This window comes from Cryptomeria japonica, chromosome 7 (assembly GCF_030272615.1).
Source record: "Cryptomeria japonica chromosome 7, Sugi_1.0, whole genome shotgun sequence".
Classification (NCBI taxonomy): Eukaryota; Viridiplantae; Streptophyta; class Pinopsida; order Cupressales; family Cupressaceae; genus Cryptomeria; species Cryptomeria japonica.
In genome coordinates, this window is record NC_081411.1 from 404,556,631 (window position 1) to 404,582,295 (window position 25,665).

A 25,665-nucleotide genomic window follows, 5' to 3' on the forward strand; every position below is an offset into this window, starting at 1 on the left:
ACGTGACCGAGAGTGCAAGGAAAGCACCGAAATGTAGCGGTTGGAACAGTCCACCATACTGGTATATACTGACTGATATATACTGGTATAACTAGCTATGAACCATACTGGTATATACTTATCGATATATGTCAATGTTCATGTACAAGTATACACCTGTACTCGCACCTTCACATGTATGTTAAGTACTTTCAGATGCCTCAGATTTAGAGCTTAATTTATTTAAAACAAACTTAACGACTGCCCTTATTCGAGGCTTTCTAAATAATTAACTCAAATTCCAAGAAGACTGTTGCTATAGTCTAAAGGTTACAACAGTGAGTATAATTTTACATCTAGGCCTAGATATAAAAGCTGAGCTAGAAGTATTATTATGAAACCCAGATAATTACAGATTATCCACAAATTTTATGGCGGAAAAGGAGGTTCAGCTGTTCTAGAAGGAACTAACAACAGCTTAAACAGAAATTAGGATACAAATTCTTTTTTATTTTGCAAATTATTCAAACCCCTTTACCCAAAATCAGTAGTACAGGTTCTTAATCCTTTTTCTCTCTTTCTAAAACAGATTTAAAGGAATAGAATAGTAATTCTTCAGGTGTACAGGTATTTATACATATTTATATATATATATATCTATACATACACAAATACATACGTATATATACCTATACATCTTCTCATGAAATAGGAAAATGAAACAGTCAAAACTATATTTAAAAACAGTTTAGAAGGAATAAGAATATCTTCCTACTCTAACTGTTCCTAAAGGATTGAAAGATCAGCAACTACATTATATTTAAAAAATAAATAAAAAGGAGGACACACAATTGTACTCAGGCCTCTATGTATACACAGACATGCTGTGTACACACGGCCTTACTGTGTATATACAGTGTGTCTGTGTATCAAATTTGGAACAATATAAATTTATTTCTTCATACCTATTATGCCCAGTTGCAGACATATATGATCAGAAAACAAACAAGGGTTTCGTATCCTTTAACCCTTGGAAAGTCTACTATGTTCATCAAAACATAAAGAAACCATACAAATTCGAGATTAGAGTTTCTTTTTGTCCAATATGGTTCTAAGACAACAAATAAGAAGCATAATTAATTTCTTGCAGATTAGAAGAAGCACATGACCTGAATGATTGAGGAAAAAACGTCTAAAAGATGGTGCTATCACCCCTCGTGCAAGCAAACCCTCCACTCTAGCAAGTGTTGAGTAGAAAGAATGGTAAAACTCGGCAAAGTATGACCAATTGCAGAGCCGGAAAATGATAAAACACAGAGCAAAACTCTTGTTTCTGCTGTCCAAAGAAGAATGAAGTGTGTCATTCCTTTTCCATATCGGTTTATGTATTCATGAAAATGTTTTCCTCCTTTCCGAAATGCCCTAATACCAGATGTTTCCTTCCCAAACCAGCAGGAAGAGTCATGAGAAAATCCTTGCATTCCCTCATGCGTTCAGCATTTTGGCTTCCTTGAGAAGCTTATCAGGCTGACGCCAAAATGCCCACCCGTGAAAATATCTTTCATATCGATAAAAGGGTTTAACTTCAATTTCATTTATATTTCCCAATACATCAAGGTTGTGTGATTATATTGCTTACTATGCCTTGCTTTTTTTTTTTTTAAAAAACAAACTTCCATAACTTAGCCGATAAAATATATCATTTCCAAGTAATATAAAGGTTCAATGGGTCGTGCCATGAAAGGTGGGGGGGGGGGTTGAAATATTTGTTTTATAACTTGCTATGTGCCACATAATACACTTTATGGCCTAGGAATAGCTTCTTAATTTACTTTATGACAAGGCACCCCCGTTAATTTTATTTACTTGTCTTATTGAAATTGCCAAATAAAGTTGGCTAGCTATTAATTTATTTATTAAAATAAACCTTGTCTATGCAAGATAATTAATGTGATTTAAATATATATATTCATATATATTTATATATATACGACTTATATTTCTTATGTATACCTGACTATGGGAGCACGTATACGGTCATGTATACGTACTCTCGTACCCATGTATTAACATAAGATATATATTTGATATATATATACATATATATAAATATATATACAATATAAACATTAGTCACAACAAAATTTGATTAATAGTTAATAAAATAATTAATTAATAATAATAAAACATATTACCTCGAAAAGCAACAAAATCTAGGTTTATGAACCCTAACATTTCTGTGTAGACCATCTAGGTTACCTGACACAATGGCTGAAAAGGTTTTGACAAGGTCAACATAAGTTTACCTGACTCAGGTTAGGGTTTTCAGATGGCATCGAGTTCTTTCTTTCTCTTATCTCCTGACCTGAAGATACTTTCCCTCCCTTCGCGGAGGACGACGGTCTCCTGCACACACTTGGCCAATGAAATCAGTTAGATCCAAATCTTGTCCTGTTTTGACAATTCATAATTCATTGACAAAAGTAAATCATTATATCACAATTTTAACTGTAAATTCATCAATTAATCAATTAAAGTACATCAAATCATCATTATAAGCATAATTGACATCATTCACATATGCATAAGCATCTGAACATATTCATCAATTAAAGCATTAAAAGTGAGGGCACATTCATTCCATTTAAACATGAAAACTAGGGCATACTAAACATCTTGCAAGTATATCATAATTGCACTAGGGTAAACATGTATCAGGGCATAAATACTGCATATTAACAACTAGGGCACAAGTGGGATGTAACATATCCTTCCCCTTGCGAGTCATCCTCCTCGATGATTTTAAGTATCATTTAAAACAAATATGAACATAACATTGTTTATCCAACATTAAAAACAAAATAAGTTTAGCTGGTAAAAACATTGAATAGATGGGGGAAACGCTGATGGATTTCATCATAATCCTCCCAAGTGGCACTGTCCTCAGTCTACTGGTCCCATTGGACCTTGCACTAAGTAACTTCTCTGTTACGTAAGCGCTGTTTATGTACCTCGAGCACCCTGATTGGCTCGATCATGACCACCCTTGGTTCCTGTACCTGCAAGGAGTTCCAGTCAATCATATGTGCAAAATCTAAGACATTTTTCAAATAGGAAACATGAAATACATCATGCAACTGTGCAAGAGCTGGCGGTAGAGCAATTCTGTAGGCAACTGGGTTAATGATTTCCAGCACTTCAAAAGGTTCAACATATCGTGGAGCTAATTTGGAGGACTTTGCATATTTTATACTACTTTTGTTTGGTTTCACCCGTAGAAGCACTTTCTCTCCCACTACAAACTGTTTGGGAGTACGCTTTGCATTTGCATAGCTTTTTTGCCGATCGTTAGCTTTCTGATCAGCTTAACTTGCTCCTCCATAAATGTGGAATTAAAGAACGTTATAATAAAATAACGTTGTCTACTTACGTCTCCCATTTAAAGGGGACTTTAAATACTTCCTTTTCCAACATTAGGCCGAGCATTAAATAAGCATTAAAGTTAAATATTTAAATTTAACTTTAGGAACTTTTAATTTTTTGCCCAATTAATTAATGGCTCATTAAATTAGCAATCTTGATGAAGAATTAAATGCACCAAAATACTGACATTCAAAATTGCTTCAAATATTACTAGACACTGAGCCACAACTGATTGACTTACTATAAATTGTAAGTATCTGGAAACCTTGTCAAAATACCTCCGATTGGCCTGAAACTGAAATCGCCTAGGCCAAATTCTTCACTGATCCCTGTAAATTCCTAGTTATTCCTCGGTACCATGGCAGAATGGTCTAACGACGCATCATCTAATGTCAGACTAAATTGGGGACATAACATAACATAAATAATATATGTGATGGCGGGAGTAGAGTGGCATTAAGGAGCACCTTGAATATGAGGCACGACAATATTGGCATTTTATCACAATTCCCTAGAACATTGGTGATTATTTCAAGCAATATAGATGGATACTAGTGTGTCCTTGGTCTCCAAGAAATGAGAGATTGTGTTTCTGGGAGATATCCCTGACATATAGTTAAGAAAATCTTTAGAAGCAAAATAATTGTTGTCTTACATGCAATTGAGATAGTGTTGGATGTGGATTTCCTTAATAAAACACATCAATTCAAGGTAAATTCTGATTTGGCCACCATGTTTGTTGGTGTTTTGTTGGATATGGAAGAAGATGTTGAGGTTGTCTACTCATTGGTTGAAGCCCAAGAAGGGGTTCGTTGGTGGCTTGGAGGAAACTCTGGACTACATTACTACCTCCGTCGGACTGCAGTGTATAGATTTGGCTCCTTTGGTGGCTACTGTTTTTTTGGATGGAGTAAGAGTAACCTTTCTTAACATCATTGATGCCCAGGCTGAGAAGGAGCACATAAATTTGGTGAAGAAGGTGCCAGCATTCCTCAAATTTATGGTTGAGCTGGTAAATGTGGGTGAGATAGGTTGTAAATTTGTAATTTAGCATTTGAAGATGAATCTGATTCCAGCATCAAACAGCAAGTTCACCGTGCAGCTCCTTGCAGGGTAATACTTGGAATATATAATTAGTGTGACCTTTTTGTGACCTTTTTGTAGGGGAGATTGAGCCCGAGTCGTACAAGCCTCTTCTTCATCTCCTGCAGGATTTTCTAATTTTATTTTGCTTTTTGGGCTTGAGAAGAACTGGGTTTCCCACTAGCTGTTGACAGTTCAGATAAGTGAGATGGTAATGCATGCTGTTAATGGGATAATGCAAATTGTACTGTTTATAATTTCTGATGTAAACACAATTCACTGTAACTATATAGTAGATTTCAACTTTTCTGAGTGAGATTCCATTTGGGTTGCTTTTGATATTTTTGTTGTAAATGGATGTATTATAAATCTTCTTTGATTAATAAACAAAAATCTGAAAATCCTTTTCCAATTGAAGGAAAACCACAATCCCAAACCACATGCAACTATATATAATACTTGTATTGGCTGCAACTAATAATAGTGAACGACGGCATACATTAACAACAAAGTTTTTAATTGTAATACTAACTTCAACTACCTTCTAACAATAGCATATGTATGGAAAGAGACATCATTCGGAAATCCAAAAAAGATGGCCTAACTTAAGCCAGGTCGAAACTTCGCAATTTTCTATACTTGTTGCTGAATGAGGCACATACTTGTCCATTCTTGCAGTCAATTTTGCAAATCTTGTGGCCTTTATTGCATAGTCTTTGCACATCACTTTCGTCAGGTCAAAAAGGGTCATTTGTCTGCACCTTATAGAGCTAAATATTTTGCAAACATCAGATTTTTTCCCAATTCCATATCTTTGATTTGCATATTCATTGTTTGGAATATATTCTACCATTCCTATAAAAAATCTGCGAACCTCAAATCTATTCACCCAAATGGAATTTTTTTTCCACTATGTTGGCCTGTGCTGTATAAACATTTTAATAAGAGTATGTGGATCTAGGTCCAATCGAAATTGTTCACATTAAAAAGCAATTTTGATAATCTTTCTCTCAAAAGTGCTCTTCTTGTGAGAAAATATTTTCTTGTTCTAATATCATCTTATCCACCCTTAACTTTTTTGATCATAAATGCAATGTCCAACTTACAACAGCTCTATTAAATTTAATTTTCTTTGAAGCAATCTCCACATGTTCTTCTAGAGTTTCCAGAGTTTCCTTGTCTGTAACTTGCTTTCCTTTCTTGTTGTATACTATTTCTCTTCTTGATATAATCAAGCTTGCCTTTAGTGATGAGAAAGAGATATTCTCCACATGAAACAAAACCTGCAACACCTGTGCATAAAAACCTGTAACACCTGTGCCTAAAAACTTACAAGGTACATCCCATCACCTAGCAACATTTTAAGTCATGGTGACATTGCTTGAAGCCACATCATTAAATGCTATTAACCTTCTCAGTATACCATTCAGGTGTTTGACATCCTCAAATATATTGTTCATCCTCCCAAAAAGGGTGATCAGGAATTCTAACACTTTGGTTCTCCAAGTTTACTAGTCATACTTAGCCGAATATTTTGATTTGATGTTTATCAATGATGGGGGAATTATCTTTTACTACATGCCTATTTCACTTGCTTGTAATTGTCCCTTGTCAGATATCTCCCATGAGTGTAATTCATTTTCTGATATCTATGATCTCACATAGCTATTATTGAGGCAAGAATGTTTGTGAAGTTTGGGGATTTTTTAATGCACGGTTAATGATATCCATGTCTTCCCCCTAAGTTGTGATTGAATTTATAATTCTATGTTTCATTATGATGTTGCCCTAACATTTCGTTGCCTCATTTTTTATGTAGAGGGACCAATTTGCCCGCCATCTTTGTCAATTAATGTGAATATGATAGGACAGACATTGGACTCTCCTGTCTATTTTCTTATGATAGTGATGACCATTGCTTTTCACCTTAAGTACTGTTTTAAAAATCATTATTCTTCTCAGGATGCAAAGGACATATCCTCCTTTGTTAATACAAAATTTCTGTGTTTAATGTCAACCTAGTTCTGCTGACCAGTAGCATTTGTACAATGATCAATATACAAATATTCTTCGCTATATTGCTATAGTTTTGTACTGTTAACTAAAATTGATAAATAAATTTTCATGTGGACCTTTTGATGGCATTGCAAACAATAAGTTTGCAGAAGCAATAGTAGAGCAATCTCAATGCTGACTAGTGTGTACAATTTATTGAATTTTCTTATATTGTTACATAGATCTAGAGACTTGGAGAGTACAACAATCCTAATTACTGTATTTATTTAAACCATGAAACTTTATAATGTTTAAAATGATGCATGTGTATAATATGTATTTCTACAATTTTATAGTGTAGATTGTCTGGATTCTTGCAGCTTGTTAGATTTTTGCATGAAATGCTCTTAGCATTTTTTCAATCTCATACTGGTATTTGATCTAGATGTCTTTCAAAAAAATTTAAGTGGGAAACAAATTTTGGAGTCCTTTGGTATTATAATGTATCTTTCTAAAATGTTTTGGCTTGGATATGGTTTCTAGATGAGGCACCTGAAAAAGAGAAGGCTGTTCAAAGAAGTCAGGGCAGTTACATCCCATGTAAATTATGAAGAAGAAGTCCAATTTGTGAAGAAGAGGTAATCATACTTGCAGATGCTCAAGATATGATGTATTATTTTGTTATTTCAAATTTTTTAGTAAAGCATTTTCAGTTTAATTTTTCTTGAGTGTCGAGGTAATCTATTGTAAGTGTGTTAGTGTAGTAAATTTGGTTTATATGATTTATATTGCTTTTGGGAATTTGATAGTTGAGATCTGTGCCATTGGCTTCTGGGAATTGAATCAATGTTTGTCATCTATGATGTGTTTATGTCAGTCAAAGCAACATGTTTAGAGGAATGCAAACAATGGTGATGAACAAGCTTGTAGTTCTTGCCTTTTACTTGCCTTGAATTATTAATGTTATCATGCCTTTGAATAGTTATCCTTATTTGATATATCCCCTGAAATTTGGTTTTTTCAAATTGCAGACCTCCAGTGTTAACATCTATAGGAGGAATGCTTTCCTCATTAGGAATGCGTCCCCGTGGAACCTTGGTGCATTGTAATGTGGAATGATATGTTATAGTACCAATGTTTTTTGACAGCCATCCTAGCTTCATGACACTTTTTTTGGTTCAATGTAGTAGCTTCGAGTGAAGACTATGCACTACGAGTGCTATAAGGAGTGATAAAACTTAAATAATGCAACTCGCGAGAGTTTACTAATTCAGTAGTTGAATAAGGGGGACAATTTATCACAGCTATAGTTGCTTTAGAAATTGGAGATCATATCTTTGTCAAATCCATTGGAGATCACTCCAAAGCAATCTGAAAACTATCATTTGATTTGATAGTCAGAAGTAATTAAAAGGGCAAAGCAGTAGAGCAAAAGGCAAAAAAGATTGGAAAAAAGTGAGTTTTTTTGCATGTTTTAGTAGTTGACTTTATGTTTTACTTGGTTTGGCAAGTTTTCTTGCCAGACTTGTCGGTAGTTGCCAGGTTCATTCAATTCAAAAGTGGGTGAATAAATTGGCAAGTTTTGTATCTATAGGATGTATCATAAGTATAAAACTTTGTGAGTTACTTGTATACTCATGGCTGCCTGTGAGCAGAAAAGGACGGTGAGTTTCTATTTCAAAAACTGACAGCAAGTGTTGGGCAAATACTTGGTAGGAAAATTGTGAATTTGACAGAAAAACTCAGTACCTGTGTAAAATGACAGTTCTGCAGCTAAAAACAGCCCAAACTTCTTTTTGTTTCACCTTTGAAATCCTGATAGATTTATCATTTAGAGTTCTATTCTAATATCTTGATTTGGCACTATCCTCCCAATGTATTGGTAGAGGCCTCCCAACCTCCCTATCAAACCTAATAGTTCTCAAAGAAACTGATATTTTGGGTTTAACAAGTGCTTAGCAGCAGCTGATTTTTTGTGGAGCTGGAATTGCCATCTTCAGTCTATGATTTGCCTTATACGATGATGGTCACTTTCAACATCCTTCTACAACTCTCCAATGACATCATACCTACATATACATAGCCCGTTGGGACATTTTTCCCTCTCAACCACACAAATAAGCTTCACCCAAGGCTCAGTAACTTGCACATTCTTTTTTTATTCTTGAAATTAACACTTATCCGACGTAAGAAAGCCTTTTTTTAGATAGACTGAATTAATTTTTTGATAACAAAAAAGTGTTTCTTAATACACAAATCCCTGTTAAGAGAATAGTCATTACTTTAACAGGTTGAGGCCTCAGAAGGGCAACCTAGCAGAGCTACATGTAGGTAAAACTAAGACACTCAAGAGAATTTTAATTCTTTCAGTAGATTTCGAAGAAGATATAGAATCGGCAAAACATAGATATAACGACAGCCTTAAAACTTGGATATAACAGCAGCCGTAAAACTTAGACATAACAGCAGCCTTAGAACTAACATTTTGACAAGGAGCATCCGATCAACTTCAGGGGTGGTGTTGGTCTTGCATTTTGTAGGCTGCTTTGTTGCCTCTTATGTTTCAGGCAGTTTTGAGTGTCAGTTGATTCTCATCCCCTTTTGAACCATCCTCTTGATGTTGTTATTGATGTTTGCCAATGATATAATCAATGATAAGTTAGAATGAAATTAAACCATGGGGTATCTCAAGGATGTGGTTTGAACTGTTGTAGAAGCAGCAATTGGTGTGTGCTTAAAAGGGACGGTTTTACTGGGGCTTTCTGTGTTTAATGGCTGAAGATTGACAAGAGGAGTGCTAGTCATATTAGTGAGAGGTTGACAAGGAACATCCGATCAACTTCATGGGTTGTGGTTGTCTTGCATGTTGTAGGCTACTTTGTTGCCTCTTATGTTTCAGACAGTTTTGGAGCGTCAGTTTTCATCCCTTTTTGAACCATCCTTTGGATGTTGTTGTTGATGTTTGCCAATTATATAATCAAGGGCTCACAAGAGAATCAACAACACAGTATCCACAAGAGGCTCACTACAGTAACGTCAAAGGAAACACCAAAGTCAAAAAACCCACTTCTAGAGGCCCAAAGCAATCCACAAAAGGATAAACCAACATAAGTTAACCAACCACTTCCAGAGTTCGCAAAAACAATTCACAGAAGGAATCAAAAGGCGCAAGTAACCACTAGGTAGCAATAGGGAAGAGTGTCATCACTAGGTTGTCATGAGTTACCCTGGTAGGTCTTCGCTAGGTCCCGACCCCCATCCTGGGTTAACCTGGTAACCTCTCCTGACCCCCGACCTCCATACAAACACTAGTGGACCATACCAACCTTTCAAAGGGACAAGATTGGTGGAAGCCATTCTAGGCTCTTCTCTACTTACCTCAGTCCTATACAAGCACCTCAGCGTAAGAGAAATACAAGCACCTGAGCGTAAGAGAAGCAACAAGAATTAATTTGTATTAATGTTATCTAGCTACCCACCCAAGTTCATTATTTATGTTATCACTTGATTACAAAACTCTCATTGAGTTACCCTGGCGACCACTTTGGGTCCCGGCCCCCAATGAAAGCCACTACCCCAAGATTGCACCTAGGAATCAAAATAAAACACAAGGCAATGACACCCAAAACACAAGGTAACAAGGCTCCATCCATAGAAAGGCTTAACTCACTTGCTAGAACAAGATTCCCCAAAAGGAGTAACAACAAAAGGTCTAGGAATGTCCATCTAGCACAAAAAGAATCCGATGATCCAAAATTAACAGGAGAAGAGGTACATCAATGCTTCAACAATGAAGGCTCGACTATCAAAGAGGTCATACAAGACACCAATCTCATAATCATTCGAAGATGTTGAGGGATCAAGAACAAATAGAACTCAAATGGTGGTCTAGCCTCTGGTATCTTAAGCATTACACAACATGACCAAGCAACCGACAATGAAAGACAAGAAACTAAGTAAACTCATGGTCTCCTAAAGTCAAACATAAAAGAATCTAATCTTCATATAATTCCAAAAAGTCCAAATCGATTTCTATACATCCATTATTTCAAATTTAACTTTAATTTACCATTAACCCAAGATCAAAATATAATATTACATTTGATTTCTATCCATTTCTTTTTCAATCATTAACAAAATAGTCTTATACTTTACTACTATATTGCAATCAAGATTTCGTCCAATGACAATGTAAGAAACTATTTATATATATTTGTAATTTCATTAACACACATATAACTGTAAACCGCTTGATTGCATAAAACTTATTACATCTAATTTAATCCTTAATATCTATCTAACTATAATTCACCAAAATATAACCTTTTTATCATTTAAACTACCTAGTAAAAAATAAACTCTATTTTCCAAATTAGAAATATATATATACTTTATCTACAAAAGTATTAACATTAATAAATGATAAATTGAAAAGAACTACACACATAGATATATATATATAATTCTATAAACACAAATACCAAATCTGAGAACCGATCTCACTACTGAATCCCATATATATATAAACAATTCAAGAAGTACATCGAACAATATTAATAAATAAAACTAAGCATTTAAATTGAAACTAAGTAATGATTTGGCGGCACACAAAGGCACCCATGGCTGGGGTTACCACGTCTGTGGTTTCCCCACAGACTGTGGTCTCCCATAGACTGTGGAAAGCCATAGCCGTGGTGGCCACGGGGGTAAGGGGATGTTGTGGGTGGAGCCTCGGCTCCCCACGCCCCCTCCCAAAAAGCGGTAAATGCACAAACAAAAAAAACAGTTAAAACAAACAATAATAATAACATTCGATATAATTTAAATAATAAAAAAATAAAACTTCTATCAATATTCTCTGTGCAGAAATTCACACCGATTTGATAAAATCGAAGCATATAGTGAGGTAAGAATATATATATCAAAAAGACATGCAGACATAAGACAGAGAGCTTGCCAGTAATAATAAAACGAATTCATAATACCCATAACCCAGATTGATAAAAAATTTCAACAACCCCACAATTTCAATTGAGATAACAAAAATAAGGACCAATTTAAATCCTCGCAAAAATCAGAGCCTCAGAATACATATAAGTTTTTTGCATTAAGGATTTAAAAAAAAACACAGAAATACAAATGGATCTAATCTAATCCCTTTTTTTTGGTCTAAAATCTATCCCATTACCAGACAATCTTAAATTTTCCATAATCTTTTTCAATAAACACAAACAAATTGATTTTATTTCAAACCAGAATAAATTTCAACATGCACAAGAAAGAACCAAAACCCCTACCTTAATACGCTAATCTGGAAAAGAGAACAGAGACAGAAGTAGTAATCGCAGAGATCCAATCATAATCCAAAATAGTGCTCTTCAATCTAGTATTATCAAGCAATTCTCCCAAAATTTGTTTTCCAAGAGCCAAAAATTTTCCCCAATTTTTTCTACCAAAACCCCATAACCAGGAGAGAAAAACAAATGCAGAGAGAGAACCACAAACTTCACGGCAAAACAAAAATCTCCCCCCAAAAAGCCAACAATAATAATAAAATACCCCATTTTCAATAGTAATTCCCAACATGCGAGATTCTTTCCATTTAATTCCCATAATTAATTAATTTTCTCAAAAAGTGTAACTCCTAAATACATGCAAGAATTTCCCATAAAATTCATTATTTCTTTATTTATTATCTTTTAGTAACTCCCGCACACATTTAAATTTTTAAACTAAATTAATTGAATATTTCCTAGCCTTTTGAATTAATTTTCTAAAACACAAAAGAATTTAAATAACTAAGTTTCCTTTTAATAAATTATTTTCTAAACAAAATATTAGATTAAAACATTTACTAGAGAATTAACTGACTATATTATTAATGCGTAGTTCAACTATAATAATTAAATAACCATTAATATTTAATTTCCTGCAAGGGATTAATATTAATAATTTTCTATAATAAAACATTACACTAACACAAGGGTCAGAGACAGAGACTCGACAACACGAGATACCAACAATACCAACATAGACATGGCCAACAACAAAGAACTAGGGTGCTTGATAGGGGTTTGACTGACATCTCCCTTTTCCACTTTACCATTGCGTTGAAGAGCACGCTCAAACCTGAAGATTCAGGTGGAGTTGATGCTCGGTACCTGTAGTGCTGCATCACAGAGAAAACATACATACATACATACATCTAACCTATACAGGCACACCGGTGGAGGAGAGTCGTGATAGTCGGTGTCTTTCCAAAATGGGTGACGAAAGATCATCCCCTCACACCCCATACAGACTCATAATCATACAAGAGGACGAACACAAAAAATATCTCATACATAGAAGAAGAAGTGTTAGACTAAGAACAATAAACTCACATATAATCTAACATCTAACTATCCTTCTAGATAAAATGCATTATCGACATAATAGAAAACCATCACATAAGAAAGTAACATCCAGTCACATATACCTCAAAGAAATCAACCAAAGTCAAACTAAGTTATACGGAGTCTGATCAAGGGAGGGGCACTACACAATGTTCTTTGCTATTTTCCTCTGCTGTGCTCTTTGATAATCATCGAAGGTTTGTTTGCAACATGTGAATGCTTGAACCTATAGTAGTTAACTTCTCCTTTGATAGCTTTGGCTATGATGGAAAGATTCTTTCAATGTTGCATTTTTGGCTGAAATTTGAGCACCAATACTAAAGATCTCTAGCTGAAATAACCTCTTATGTCCTTGACAATTTCAACAAACTTTCTGACAATATGTCATCTAGGAAACAAAATTAGAAATCATTAAAGCATATCTCATTTATTTGATATTTCTAAAATTCATGTTGCTGAAGAGGTATTTTTCTAATGGTCTAGATTTGCAAATGTTTTGTTACCTTTTAGGCAGCCTCTGCATATGAAAACTGCCATTATGGAAAGTTAGGCCTTACAAACCATCATTCTCATAGAATTTGTGGCTAGCATTATGAAGAATCCTGTTGATGTGTTTTTCATGCACATGCGAACACAGAATAAAATACCTAAAAGGTACCTTATCCTCTCTTGAACAAAGTTCCTGACTGCTGAAGATCTTGCCGAAGGATCAGTCGAGGCAACTCCAAGGTTCTTGTTTGTAGGTTCTCTACTCGTGGATAAGCTCTTTGTGGTATGATGCGATTTTTGCTGGAATCACAAGGGGACTTACACTTGACGACCTAAACGTCTGATTTGCTGGAATCACAGGATTTCACTAACTGGAAGACAAACAAATGGCAAAAGATGCAGGGTTCAGGAAGTCTACTCTACTATCTAGGATGCGAGAAGATGGATGAATGACTAGGTGGAGTCCTACTGGGCTGGGTCTCACCATCAGGTTGAACAATTCAACACCAACTCAGTGCGAGCTTCTAAGGGATGCTTCCAATACGTTCAAATCATACACCATCTGACAATGATCACCATTCAAAATAATGCATGGACAATAGACGTGTAACGACTTAAGATTAAGCTCATTTTATGCCAGTTGACCACGCAGGGCGCACTTACCATCAGTAAGAGGCTAGTGGTATGGACTAGATAGATTCCACACAGGTGCATTCAACAATTTTCTTCACTCAATCTAATCATCTATCATCAAAAATGAAGATTCAACAAGAGACCATGCATATTGCAAAGAAACAACATATTCCACCATATCTTCAATGAAAAGAAGTCTTTACAATTAAGGCAACAATGTCTTGCCTTCTCTTCTTAATCTACTCTAATTGCTATTCTACTATTCTGGCCTCTATTACTAACTATTAACTATTAGCTATTATTGACTAACTATTATCCTTTACAAATGAGGAGCCAGGGCTTATATAGTGCCCACAATACAATTCAATGGCTTAGATCAATTTGAGATCAATGGCCGAGATTTTACAATGAAAACCCTAATTAGGGTTTGTTACAACAAACTTAATTCTGACCAATGAAATAATTGCATTATTTGGACACATGTCTTCTCTGGAATATTCGACCAATGGATAGCCGTGGTAGGTACATCGAAGTTTGTGCCATCTCCCATGAGTCAGGTACATTGAATCTGGACACGCTGAGGTGGACCAATCCGACTGGAGGAGTGATGACTGGGATGCCACCTTGTTTGACACTTGTAACTTGGTAGATATTCAATTTGATATTGCTGAGAAGCTAGCTTTAATTAACTCCTCTGAAACTGTCTGCTTCTTCAACGAACCCTTGCTTTAACTTCCTTTGTCTTCGATGTGCAGGATGGATGGTGTACCTTTCCTTCGAATGCTGGACTGGAAGAGGTCGTCCCTGATGATGTTGGACCGGAGAAGGTCATCCTTGTTGATGTTGGGCTGGAGAAGGTCGTCCTTGTTGATGCCGGACTGGAGAAGGTCATCCTTGTTGATGTTGGGCTGGAGAAGGTCGTCCTTGTTGATGCCGGACTGGAGAAAGTCGCCTTTTAACTGCAAGACAAACAAAAAGATGATTAAGGACACATAATAAATTCATTTCAACATAGCATTTTATACCTTAAATCATCAACAAGAAGACATCAAAATTAAGTTTGTTCAAGAGTCTTTCCAGGGACAGGCCCTATAAGAATTTCGCCCTGGACCCTTTGGAAGGGTCAGGAGCGAATTTTGCATTCCTGGCTCAAATTCTTCTCATCTCCTTCACTTCAATTCATTTGGACTTCCCCACATTGAATCCACTTCCCAACTTGGCAACATTGGTTTGATCTTCACAAGGCCAAAAGGTCAAATTTGCTCGAAACGTAGCCAGGGACAGGACCCATCCAGAATTTCGCTCTGGACCCTTTGGAAGGGTTAGGAGCGAAATTCCAATTTTAGCTCAAAATTTGCATCTTTGGTGGATAAACATCTTTTCAAGGCATTCCAAATAGCTTCTCTCATCCTAGTCTAGGCCTGACTTAGCACAAAATTTGGAGAAAAGGATGGTTTTAGTGTTTTTCGCTTTGGACCCTTTGGAAGGGTCAGGAGCGATTTTCAAGTTTTGAGCATGTTCCTCCATCCTTTCAACTTCAATTCACCTCCAAGACTAAGGACACATTGCCTCACTCCTGTCTAGGCTATAGAAATCAAAATTTTAACTTGTCTTGCAAAGAAAGTAGGTGATCTTAGGATTTTCGCTCTAGACCCTTTGGAAGGGTCAGGAGCGAAATCCTTGGTTTGGGCTAATTTCCATCATTTTTCAACATCAATTAACTTCAAAAGGCAAGAACATGTCTCCTCGCACCCATCCAAGCCATGAAAACCTAACGTTTGACTAGAATTGCAAGGAAAATAGGTGATTTTAAGATTTTCGCTCTGGACCCTTTGGAAGGGTCAGGAGCGAATTTCTTCCCCTAGCCCAAAATCATCATTTTTGGAGACAAAAATCCATTCAAGGGCAATCTCAAGGACCTCTACCATCTTTGTCTAGGCCTGGCTTCGCATAAATATGAGAGGAAAAGATGGATTTTAGAATTTCGCTCTGGACCCCTTGGAAGGGTCAGGAGTGAAATTCTTGTTTTAGGCTTATTCTTCCATCTTTCAACCTTAACCAACTTCAAAAAGGCAAGAAAACACTGCTCTCCTCTCATCCAACCCAAGTTTGACTTGATTTTGCAAGGGAAAATAGGTGATTGAAGAGTTTTCGCCCTGGACCCTTTGGAAGGGTCAGGAGCGAATTTCTTCATTTGGCTCAATTCCTTCAATCTTGATAATCATTGGCAATTTGGAGTCATTCCTAAGGACATCTCCTTCTTGATTTTACCTTAGCCCACACTTGATCTAGCACAAAGTTAATAGCAAAGAGAGGTTTTGAGAAAATTCGCTCTGGACCCTTTGGAAGGGTCAGGAGCGAAAATCTCATTCTTGACCAAAAATCATCATTCTCTCAACTTGAAACTTCATTGCAAGGTAATATCTCATCTCTCTTTGCCCTAGGAACAAGGTTTTAAGCCTAAGAAAGGTCAAAGAAGTAGGCTTGTAAGGAACTTCGCCCTGGACTCTTTGGAAGGGTCAGGAGCGAAATTTCCTTTCTTGGCTAAAATCTTCATTCCTCAATGCTATCAAACACTCTCAATGGCAAGATCATGTCCATTTCCCCTTTCAACATGCTTTGGACATCACAATTTGGTCAAATAGGGAAGGAAATGAGGTCTAGGAGGATTTTCGCTCTGGACCCTTTGGAAGGGTCAGGAGCGAAAATCATGATTTGGGCTTGATTCTTCCTTTTTCCAACTCAAAATCACCTCAAGAGGTAACCAAACAGCATCCTTCACCCAAGGGATAAGGTCTTAAGACAAAACAAGGTCAAAAGAATAGGCTTGCAAGGAATTTCGCTCTGGACCCTTTGGAAGGGTTAGGAGCGAAATTCACCTTCTTGGCTAGAATCCTTCATTTTTTCAAGGCTTTCAAACATTTCCAAAGTCCAAACATGTCCACACTTCCCTTCAAGATGCCTTGCAACTCAAAATTTGGTCAAACTACGGAGGAAATGAGCCTTAGGAGGATTTTCGCTCTGGACCCTTTGGAATGGTCATGAGCGAAAATCTCATTCTAGGCCAAATTACTCACTTTTCAAACTCCAAACCACTTCAAGAAGCAAACTTAGATCATTTTCCACCCGAGGAAGAAGGTTTCAAGGTCAAACAAGGTAGCAAATGAAGTTTATGATGAATTTCGCTCTGGACCCTTTGGAAGGGTTAGGAGCGAAATTCTCCTTTAGGCCAAAATCTTGTTCTTCAAAATCAATCAAACTCCCTCTCAAGGCAAAAACATACCCATTCATCTCCCATCAAGCCAACGCCTAGCCAAAATAAGGAGGAAAACAAGAGTTATAAAGATTTTCGCTCTGGACCCTTTGGAAGGGTCAGGAGCGAAATTCCTCTCCCAGGCTAGAATCCATCATCCCAAGGTCTAAAATCTCTTCTCCAAGGCAAAGCTGCATCAAGCCTTCTCAATTATGCCTCAAAAGTCTACAAACTTGGTCAAGGTAAGGAGAAAAATAGAGGAAATATGAATTTCGCTCTGGACCCTTTGGAAGGGTCAGGAGCGAAATTCACCTTAGGCCATGATCCTGACTTCATTTTTTCGCATTTCTTCATTCAAACAAGTGCTTTTGCCTTCATTCAAGCCTGGGAATGCGTTAGTTCTGGGTTTTGGTCAAAGTAGAATGTCTTATGGAGAATTTCGCTCTGGACCCTTTGGAAGGGTCAGAAGCGAAATTCGCTTTGGACCCTTTGTAAGGGTCAGGAGCGAAATTTGACATTTTGGACTCTCCGTCAGGATCATTTTATGGAATATAACATTTAAGTATAAGAACTTATACTTTAAGTTATATTCCATATATACTTTCAGGATGTTTGAGAGTGGTTTCAGACCTCCAGGAGTTATATTGCAAAATCTAGTTTTTGGAGGATTCTTCAGTTTTCCAGACTTAGTCAAATTTTAGGATCAGGACATTCCAGACTTAGCCAAATTTTAGGATCAGGGCATTCTAGACTTAGCCAAATTTTAGGGGGTTTCGGACCTCCAGGAGTTATATTGCAAAATCTAGTTTTTGGAGGATTCTTCAGTTTTCCAGACTTAGTCAAATTTTAGGATTAGGACATTCCAGACTTAGCCAAATTTTAGGATCAGGGCATTCCAGACTTAGCCAAATTTTAGGGCATTTGAAGATCAGGATGACATTCCAGACTTCATCACTCACCAACTCGACCTAACTCAGACCTTCAAGGATGATACTCACTCACCAAGCAAGACACAATTAGCAATAAGAGCAAAACTAGGCCCTAAAGAAGACTCTCAAAGAAACCCTAATTCTGGGGCACCTGCTGACTCTCCTAGCTCAAGCAAAGCCTACCATCCTATTGATCCCCCGGCGACACTCAAAATGCAAAGGCTAACAGACAAACCCAAAACACCTAGAAAGCAAACCCTAGAAAGCAAAAAAAGTAGGGGTCCCCATTTGTAATGGGGCAATGTGTGAATACGTCACAACAAATCCTTTGTGAGTCTAAGCATCATCGAAAATGGAATATTTAGATCGCAAGTAGCTGCGGGTAGAGGTTAGAATGTCTTTCAAGTAACATTTCGTTGATCAAAGAATAAGCCATACAATAAGTTTGATACACTTCCATGATGTTATGAGTTGAGAGAGAGATGGTAGATGCTCGGGAAAGGAAGAATGTGTTGTTGTTTTAACCTAGAAAAGAAATTGAAAACCTAGAAAAAGATTACAAAAGTAGAAAGAGAAAAAGGACTCATCACTCACATCATACTCATCCTTAAGCTTGCCTAAGGTGGGGGTTCCTATATGAGGGATCCCTATCCCTACTCTCATGGTAAGGGTTCATCCTAACTCTTTTAAACTAAAGCCATACCATGTTTGTTGGAAATTTTTAATTGCAAGCTTTCATCATTTATTTGAGATACTTGCCAAATAGATAGAAGTATAAAATTGCAACATTGGATAGATCATCATTGATAGGATGATCTTCCTCCGCATTCTGAGAGGGACAACTCCCTTGTATGCTAGGTTTATTTTATGATTTTTGGTACTTTTTACTAGAAAGAACATAGAAGGGGAAAATATCAAAAGGTGAAGAATAGAGAAACCCTAGATAGATCGGATATTGACAGCTACCTAGAGTTTTTGAACATGAATGAGGAAAGAAGAAAGGTAAAAGAGCATGTAGAAACTGAATAGATAACAGGTTCAATTTCTACATTCAATTTTAACAATTAGAGGAAATTTAATAATTTGCAGCAGTGACATGCAGGGAAAAATGAAGAATAAATCACAAATCAGACAAGAAATATCCTGGAACCCATGAAGAACAAGGTGATCAAATAAGAGTCTCAGCAATATTCTTCTTCATAAAATTGGCACAACGTCTCTGGCATAATCTTTGTACATGGCTGCAACAAAAATGACAAAAGCCTTTTCCCCCAAAAATGTCATGAGAGAAGAAGCTCCTCTTCTTGGAAAAGTATCCTTTTTACCCTCATCCAAGTAGTTTCCAACTACTTCTCCCCTCTTTTTACTAATTTTCATTAATAATATTTTTGTCTACCTTTCCTTTTTCCTACATCTGGGCACTTTTTATAGTGTGTCAGTATCTTTGTCCTTTATACGAAATTAACAATTTACTCTTGACAATACAACTTAGGGTTATGCTAGGGAAATAATTATTTTGAATAAAATAACTCAATGCGCTTCAACTTTTTTGACTAAAATAATTCAATGTATTAATGAATTTCACATAGTGATTTCAATAAAATGAATTAATTCAAGATCTTATGAAATTATAAAAGTTCTCATTGTACACTAGCAATAGCCCTTGATAATTTTTTTCGTGGGCGTAGGCAATATTTTTGTAATGGTCTTGATTTTGAGGGTAGTGAAAAACCGGGGACAACAGTGACAAACTGATGCCAAGTTTTTCATTAACCTAGTCAAACACACAAAAGAATAAATTTATGTGTTATTAAATAACTTGTGTGTGATTCCATTTTTCTCAAACGACCCTTTGCACGTTGCTTCTAAAATCTTGTATTTTCAAGCTGTAACATAAAAGAGTTAGGATTTTTTCTTGTTTTATTTTAACAGTTCAAGTTTTAAGCATTGTCGGGTTAGGTTTAGGCATAATTTCAAAACCAATTACTCCAAAACTTGTAACTTGCTTAAAACTTGTAGCTGAGTAATTGGTGACTGAAAATTCATGAATTACTTGCCAAAAATGTTATATTTCACTTATATTACACAAAAAGTCTATCTTATAATTTATTATCTAGTTGTTGCTGAAGGGGTGTTTTGCTAGTGCTGATAAAGCTCTGATCTGACTGTTCTGTAGAGAGAAGAAACCTAATAAATCTGTTAACAAGAAATAATGCATATGCAATTTGATGCAAATTACAAAATTAACAGAAAACAAAACTCATCATACAAGATGCATTGAGTGCTATGGACATCAATAGTCTTTCGAGTGTATAAAGGCAAATCAAGTACAGAGATCCCAAAATGTCAAAAGATTGATAGTTGATGATGATAAGGGGTGGGCTTGTGTGGAATATGTTTTGAGTTTTACAAAGGCCATCATCAACATGATTAGGTATGTTGATACAAATCACCCATATTTGGGTGAAATTTATGATGGCATGGACTCCATGGTTGAAAAAATAAAGACCATAATAGAATCCCACAAGCATGACCCAACAAAAGCATTTTTCGAAAGAGTACAAAGGATCATTGTTGACCTTGTAACAAGATGACCATGTCATTGTAACTCCTAGCATTTGCTCTATCCTCAAAATATTTAGAAGAATATTTCTAAATATAGATATGCAAAGCGTTGTCTTGAGTGTGTTATGCCACTTCATATCATCAAGGAATCATGATGTTTATGCTCTTTGAGATAAGCCAAAAAACAATGCTCATGGATGGTTTTACATACGGGGCCAAGGCTTTATTTCTTTGTAGTTTCTTGTAATAAAAGTTCTCTCTCAGATTTAGATCTTTTATTTTTTAACCTTTTTTTCTTTTAGTACTAAGCCTAATATATATTATAAATTTATAATAAATAATCTATGTTTTGTAATTGTAAATATTGTATGCAATTTGTGATTTCTTCTTTAGTATGTATTATAAATTTATAATATATAATCTATGTTTTGTAATTGTAAATATTGTATTCAATTTGTGATTTCTTTAGCTAAGTGGAATTGGAGTACATGCTATTTCATTCACTTGGTTAAGTGCAACTGATTATGTGCAACAAAGGCTAAGGATTTGGCCTGTGTGCACTCAAACTTGTGTCTCTTATCACATAAGATACTTGATTACAATGAGGAGGTGTCAAAGAATTGGGATCTAACTCTTGAGTGTGTCAACTTAGACACTATAGTTGAATAGCTTGCCAAAGTCTCTATAGTTGAGGCAACTTTTGTACATAATGTGGCTAGTGGCAGTGTTGCTACATTCAATTGTGGTTCAAGTGAAACTGAATCAAATATTCACTTTGATGCTTTTGATGAAGAGCAATATGAAACTGTACTTTTCATCATGTATTGACATTTGACAAATTATCTAATTATGAATTTATGAGTATTTTTTTTAACAAATTCGTAGGTAGTTAACAATCATGAATATCATTTTTTTTTAATATTTTTAAGTTTTAAAATTATATATATAGATGAAATTGTGCTCTTACTCAAAGAAAAAATATTCTCGTATTTTCATACTCAAACCTTGTATCTGTCCCTGTCCTAGGGTTGACAACATAGACTTGAAGTAGAAACTAGAAACATGAAAGTTTGAACTGTTGAAATAATAGCTAGTTATGATCAAATATAAGTATTACTTGTATTGGGCTGGACCCAAACGCATTATGTAATTTGTAACCATTAAGGATGTTGATATTTGTAGCTAGGTCGGATCCCTTCTAGGGCCGACCTAGCACACTTAGCATGTGTATGGCCCTGTCGGCCTTAGCCATGTTTGCTATCACATTTTGTTACATAAATTCTTGTTTAGGTCTGGCCCTATTTGGGCAGTGTATGTAACTTGCAAATATGAAAATTGGGTGTGACCCATAATGTAACTTGTGGGTGACTAATTGGCCTATTGGCCTTAGTCACATTAAATGTGTAAAATTAAATATAACTTGTAATTTGGTCTGGCCCTATAATGGGCGATGCAACTTGTGGATAGGGCTAACCCTATATTGAACTTTGTAACTTGTAAATGCAATGGGCCTGACCCTATATTGGGCGCCAAGTTTAGGTCATCATATTATTATTAATTGATTATCCTTGTGAGCCGACCTAGAATGAATTAGGTGGCTAAGATCACTTATATATACAAGGTTCATTCATTCATCTTTACATACATTTTGAAGACAACGAATTACATCCTTGATCAGCAGCGAAATTATCCAGTCAACGAATATAACTACAGGGACAGCAAATTGCATCATAAAGATCAGCGAGCATATCACTATGGCAGCGAATTCATCTCCAAGAACAGCGAACTAGTTCTAGAGCAACGATTATCATTCATGGTCAGCGAATGGTCCTATGATCAGCAACAACAAATCATCTTCAGTCAAGTATATTGCAGATAAGTTCATCATACTGCTGTGTATATGCTGATGTTCATATTGCTTCAAGTGTTGAAGTAAACTTGTAAAGTCTCATATTGATTATTGCCTAGTATAAACTGAGATTAATTGCTGGGTTTTTCACCTCCAAGAGGGAGGTTTTCCCAGGGTACTCTTGTGTTCTGTGTGTTCATTGTGTTATTTCTGATTATTGCTATCAATCTGATCTAAAATTAACATGGTATCAGAGCCAAGTTCCTTCTATAAGGCCTGATAGCTTGAAGGAAGAACCTGTACTTCTTCTTGTGCAGATTAGGGTTGAAGAAGTCTACGGTGAATCAGAAAGTTTAACAACAATGTCTGCTTGACAAATTGAAGGCATCGATGGGACGATAGCAAGAATAAGATTTCAGGTGTTCTCATTTCTCTATTCTCAATTGTAGGGTCCACTTGGTTTGGAGATTTGCATATGATTGCCTTATTGTTATTGGTGTCTTATCTAGTGCACAAGGTTCTCTTGCTTGTTAACTACTTCATCTGAGTGTGCTTTCATATGTCGGTTTATGCACTTGTTTTTCAGATCTTAGTACTCCTTTTATTCCTTTAAGGGTTGCATAACTGTCGTCCTAGGGTTTGTAACAATCACCCTAATTCGAGCTTTGTTCTTGTGTTAAGAATTTGTTCTAATCCAGTTTGAATTATTGAAGTTAGTATTTGGTTATGCCCTACTCTCTAATTTTGAGTATGTTTATCTCTCAACCCATTTGATGTGGTTTGCTATGAATATGTAATGATCCGAATTGATGCATTGATCTAAATACATCCTTGGCACTTAAGATTTCAACATGTGTATTCAGATATAAAACTAGGAGTATTATGATATAACAACAAGCACAAATAGGAAGATTGAAAGATGAATAAAATTATAGGAGATTTAGAAACATGAAACCTTAGTTGAAATCATATAGTGTCCTCTAATCATTGGTGTTGTAGACATGTAAAGGTACGATGTCTTAGTCATCCTATTTAGTATCTATGCCCAATGATGACTTTACTATCTTCTTCTGATGATACTTGCTGCATAGTTCAGATGCATCATATTCTATCTAAATCTTGAAATGTTTAATAGTCTTGCTGGTGTGTCTCCTAACATCATACATACTGTATTCTCTGTTCTATAATAAGGTTGGCATGTAGGACTGGGACTATGTAACACCTGGTTCTCTTCAGCTCTTCATAAAAGCTCTCATGTTTTTTGTTATACATTTATTATAACCTTGCTCTGCTCTTCTTGTGTAGAGGATTGCCTTTAGCTCTAATACATTTTCTGTCTTGGCTTTCACTATCCTCACATAATATTCATTGTGATATTATCTCTTCAATTTGAGCATACTACCTATTACATTTTTGAAGTAAGTATTCTCTTGATGATGAAACCTAAGATGAATGAGGTATATAACTTATTGAAGTTGTCTTTTGATCATACGCTTGTGCTAAACTACAATGTGTATTCTTTTGTGTGGTTGATACTCATGTCTGATTTAACGCGTTAGCTGGAAAGAAAATTTGGCTTATATACCTGGCTTATGGATTTTGTAAAATGTTAGATTGTCAAAGTTTTCTGAAGTCATACACTTGCCTTAGTTTTCTGATATGATCAGGCACAACTAACTCTCTGTTATTCAACTATGGAAAACAATTTGACATTTAAAGAATGTTGTGTAGCTTTACACTATGAGTGAAGTTGATCATAGATTGACAATATCCTTTTGAGCAATCTTGGCATATGTTGTCAATGGTGGAAGTCTAGGCACTAAAGAGATCGGTTATTCCATTGGGATATTTAATCATGTTGATGCTTCTCTTCAAGATATTCTTGAATTACCATGCCTTCAAGCTTAAGAGGGAGCTTGGTTTCTTCACTTGAAAGTATGCCATGATCATAATGATTGTGCTATGGGTCCATTTCGCAAGGAATAGATTGACATTTCTCATCTTTGATTTATGGTAACTTATGTTGGCTGCCTTCCTTGATTGATTCTTATATTATGCAATCTTCATGAGACTTGGTTACCACAATTTTATATTAAGAATCAAGAGGGAGTTCCATATGTGTAGCTCATAGTTATAAGGAAACATTTGCTTTTGCTGCTAGATATACTAATATTAGAACCATTATAGCTGCAGGCTGTAAGTTGGATATAAAGACTGTTTTTGTTGTCTATATTGAATGACTAGAAGGTTATGAGATTCAAGATAGAGAATCTCATGTATGCAGATCAAAGGAAGCTCTTTACGGCCTCAAGCAAGCTCCTCGAGCTTGGTATGAAAGAATTGATAAATACTTGGTTAGTTTAGGGTTTTGTAAGAATGATGCTGATCCTAACCTTTACTTTAAAGTATTTAATGGTGAAATGCTAATTTTGGTTTTATATGTGGATGATTTATTCCTAACTGGCGAAGATAGTCTCATCATTAGGTGTAAGAAAGAATTAGCTACTGAATTTGAAATGAACGATCTAGGTCTAATGCATTACTTTCTAGGGATAGAACTGTGGCAAAGATCTAATGAAATTATTCTAAGTCAAAGAAAATATACTGTTGATAATTTGAAGAGATTTGTAATGTTGGATTGCAAACCTATGTCTACTCCTATGGAAACTAAAGAAATTGAGTTTATCTACAGCTAACTCTAATTTTGCAGATCCTTCTGAGTACAGGCAGTTGATTGGATCATTGATGTATCTAGTTAACACTAGATGAGACATTTGTTATGTAGTGAGTGCACTCAACCAGTTTATGAACAAGGCAAAGCATGTTCACCTTGTTACAGCCAAACATATTCCGAGATACTTGCATGGAACTGTTGGCTACAGGCTGAAGTATCCAATCAACACTGTCATCACCCTAGAAGGCTACTTAGATTCTGATTGGGCAAGAAGTGTTAGAACACTTCAAGAATTAGCTTCAACTTGAGTTCTGCTCTAATCTCTTGGGTCAGCAGGAATCAGTCCTGAGTTGCATTGAGCACTGCTGAAGCTGAGTACATTGTGAAGCAGTATGGCT

General features: G+C 35.8%; 1 protein-coding gene across 5 annotated transcripts in view; it reads left to right on the forward strand.

Annotated features, from left to right (window-relative positions):
* LOC131053387 (uncharacterized) overlaps window positions 1-25,665 on the forward strand; it is a 207,984-nt gene that overhangs the window by 33,637 nt on the left and 148,682 nt on the right. For 3 of the 5 annotated variants that reach the window (XM_057987989.2, XM_057988007.2, XM_057987993.2), the window contains exon 3: window positions 7,024-7,118. In XM_057987989.2, coding sequence (XP_057843972.2) covers window positions 7,024-7,118 — 95 coding nt within the window. Of the gene's footprint in view, window positions 1-7,023; window positions 7,119-7,511; window positions 7,936-22,873; window positions 23,013-25,665 lie in introns of those variants that run through there. The other 2 variants (XM_057988014.2, XM_057988022.2) reach the window with 2 other exon arrangements.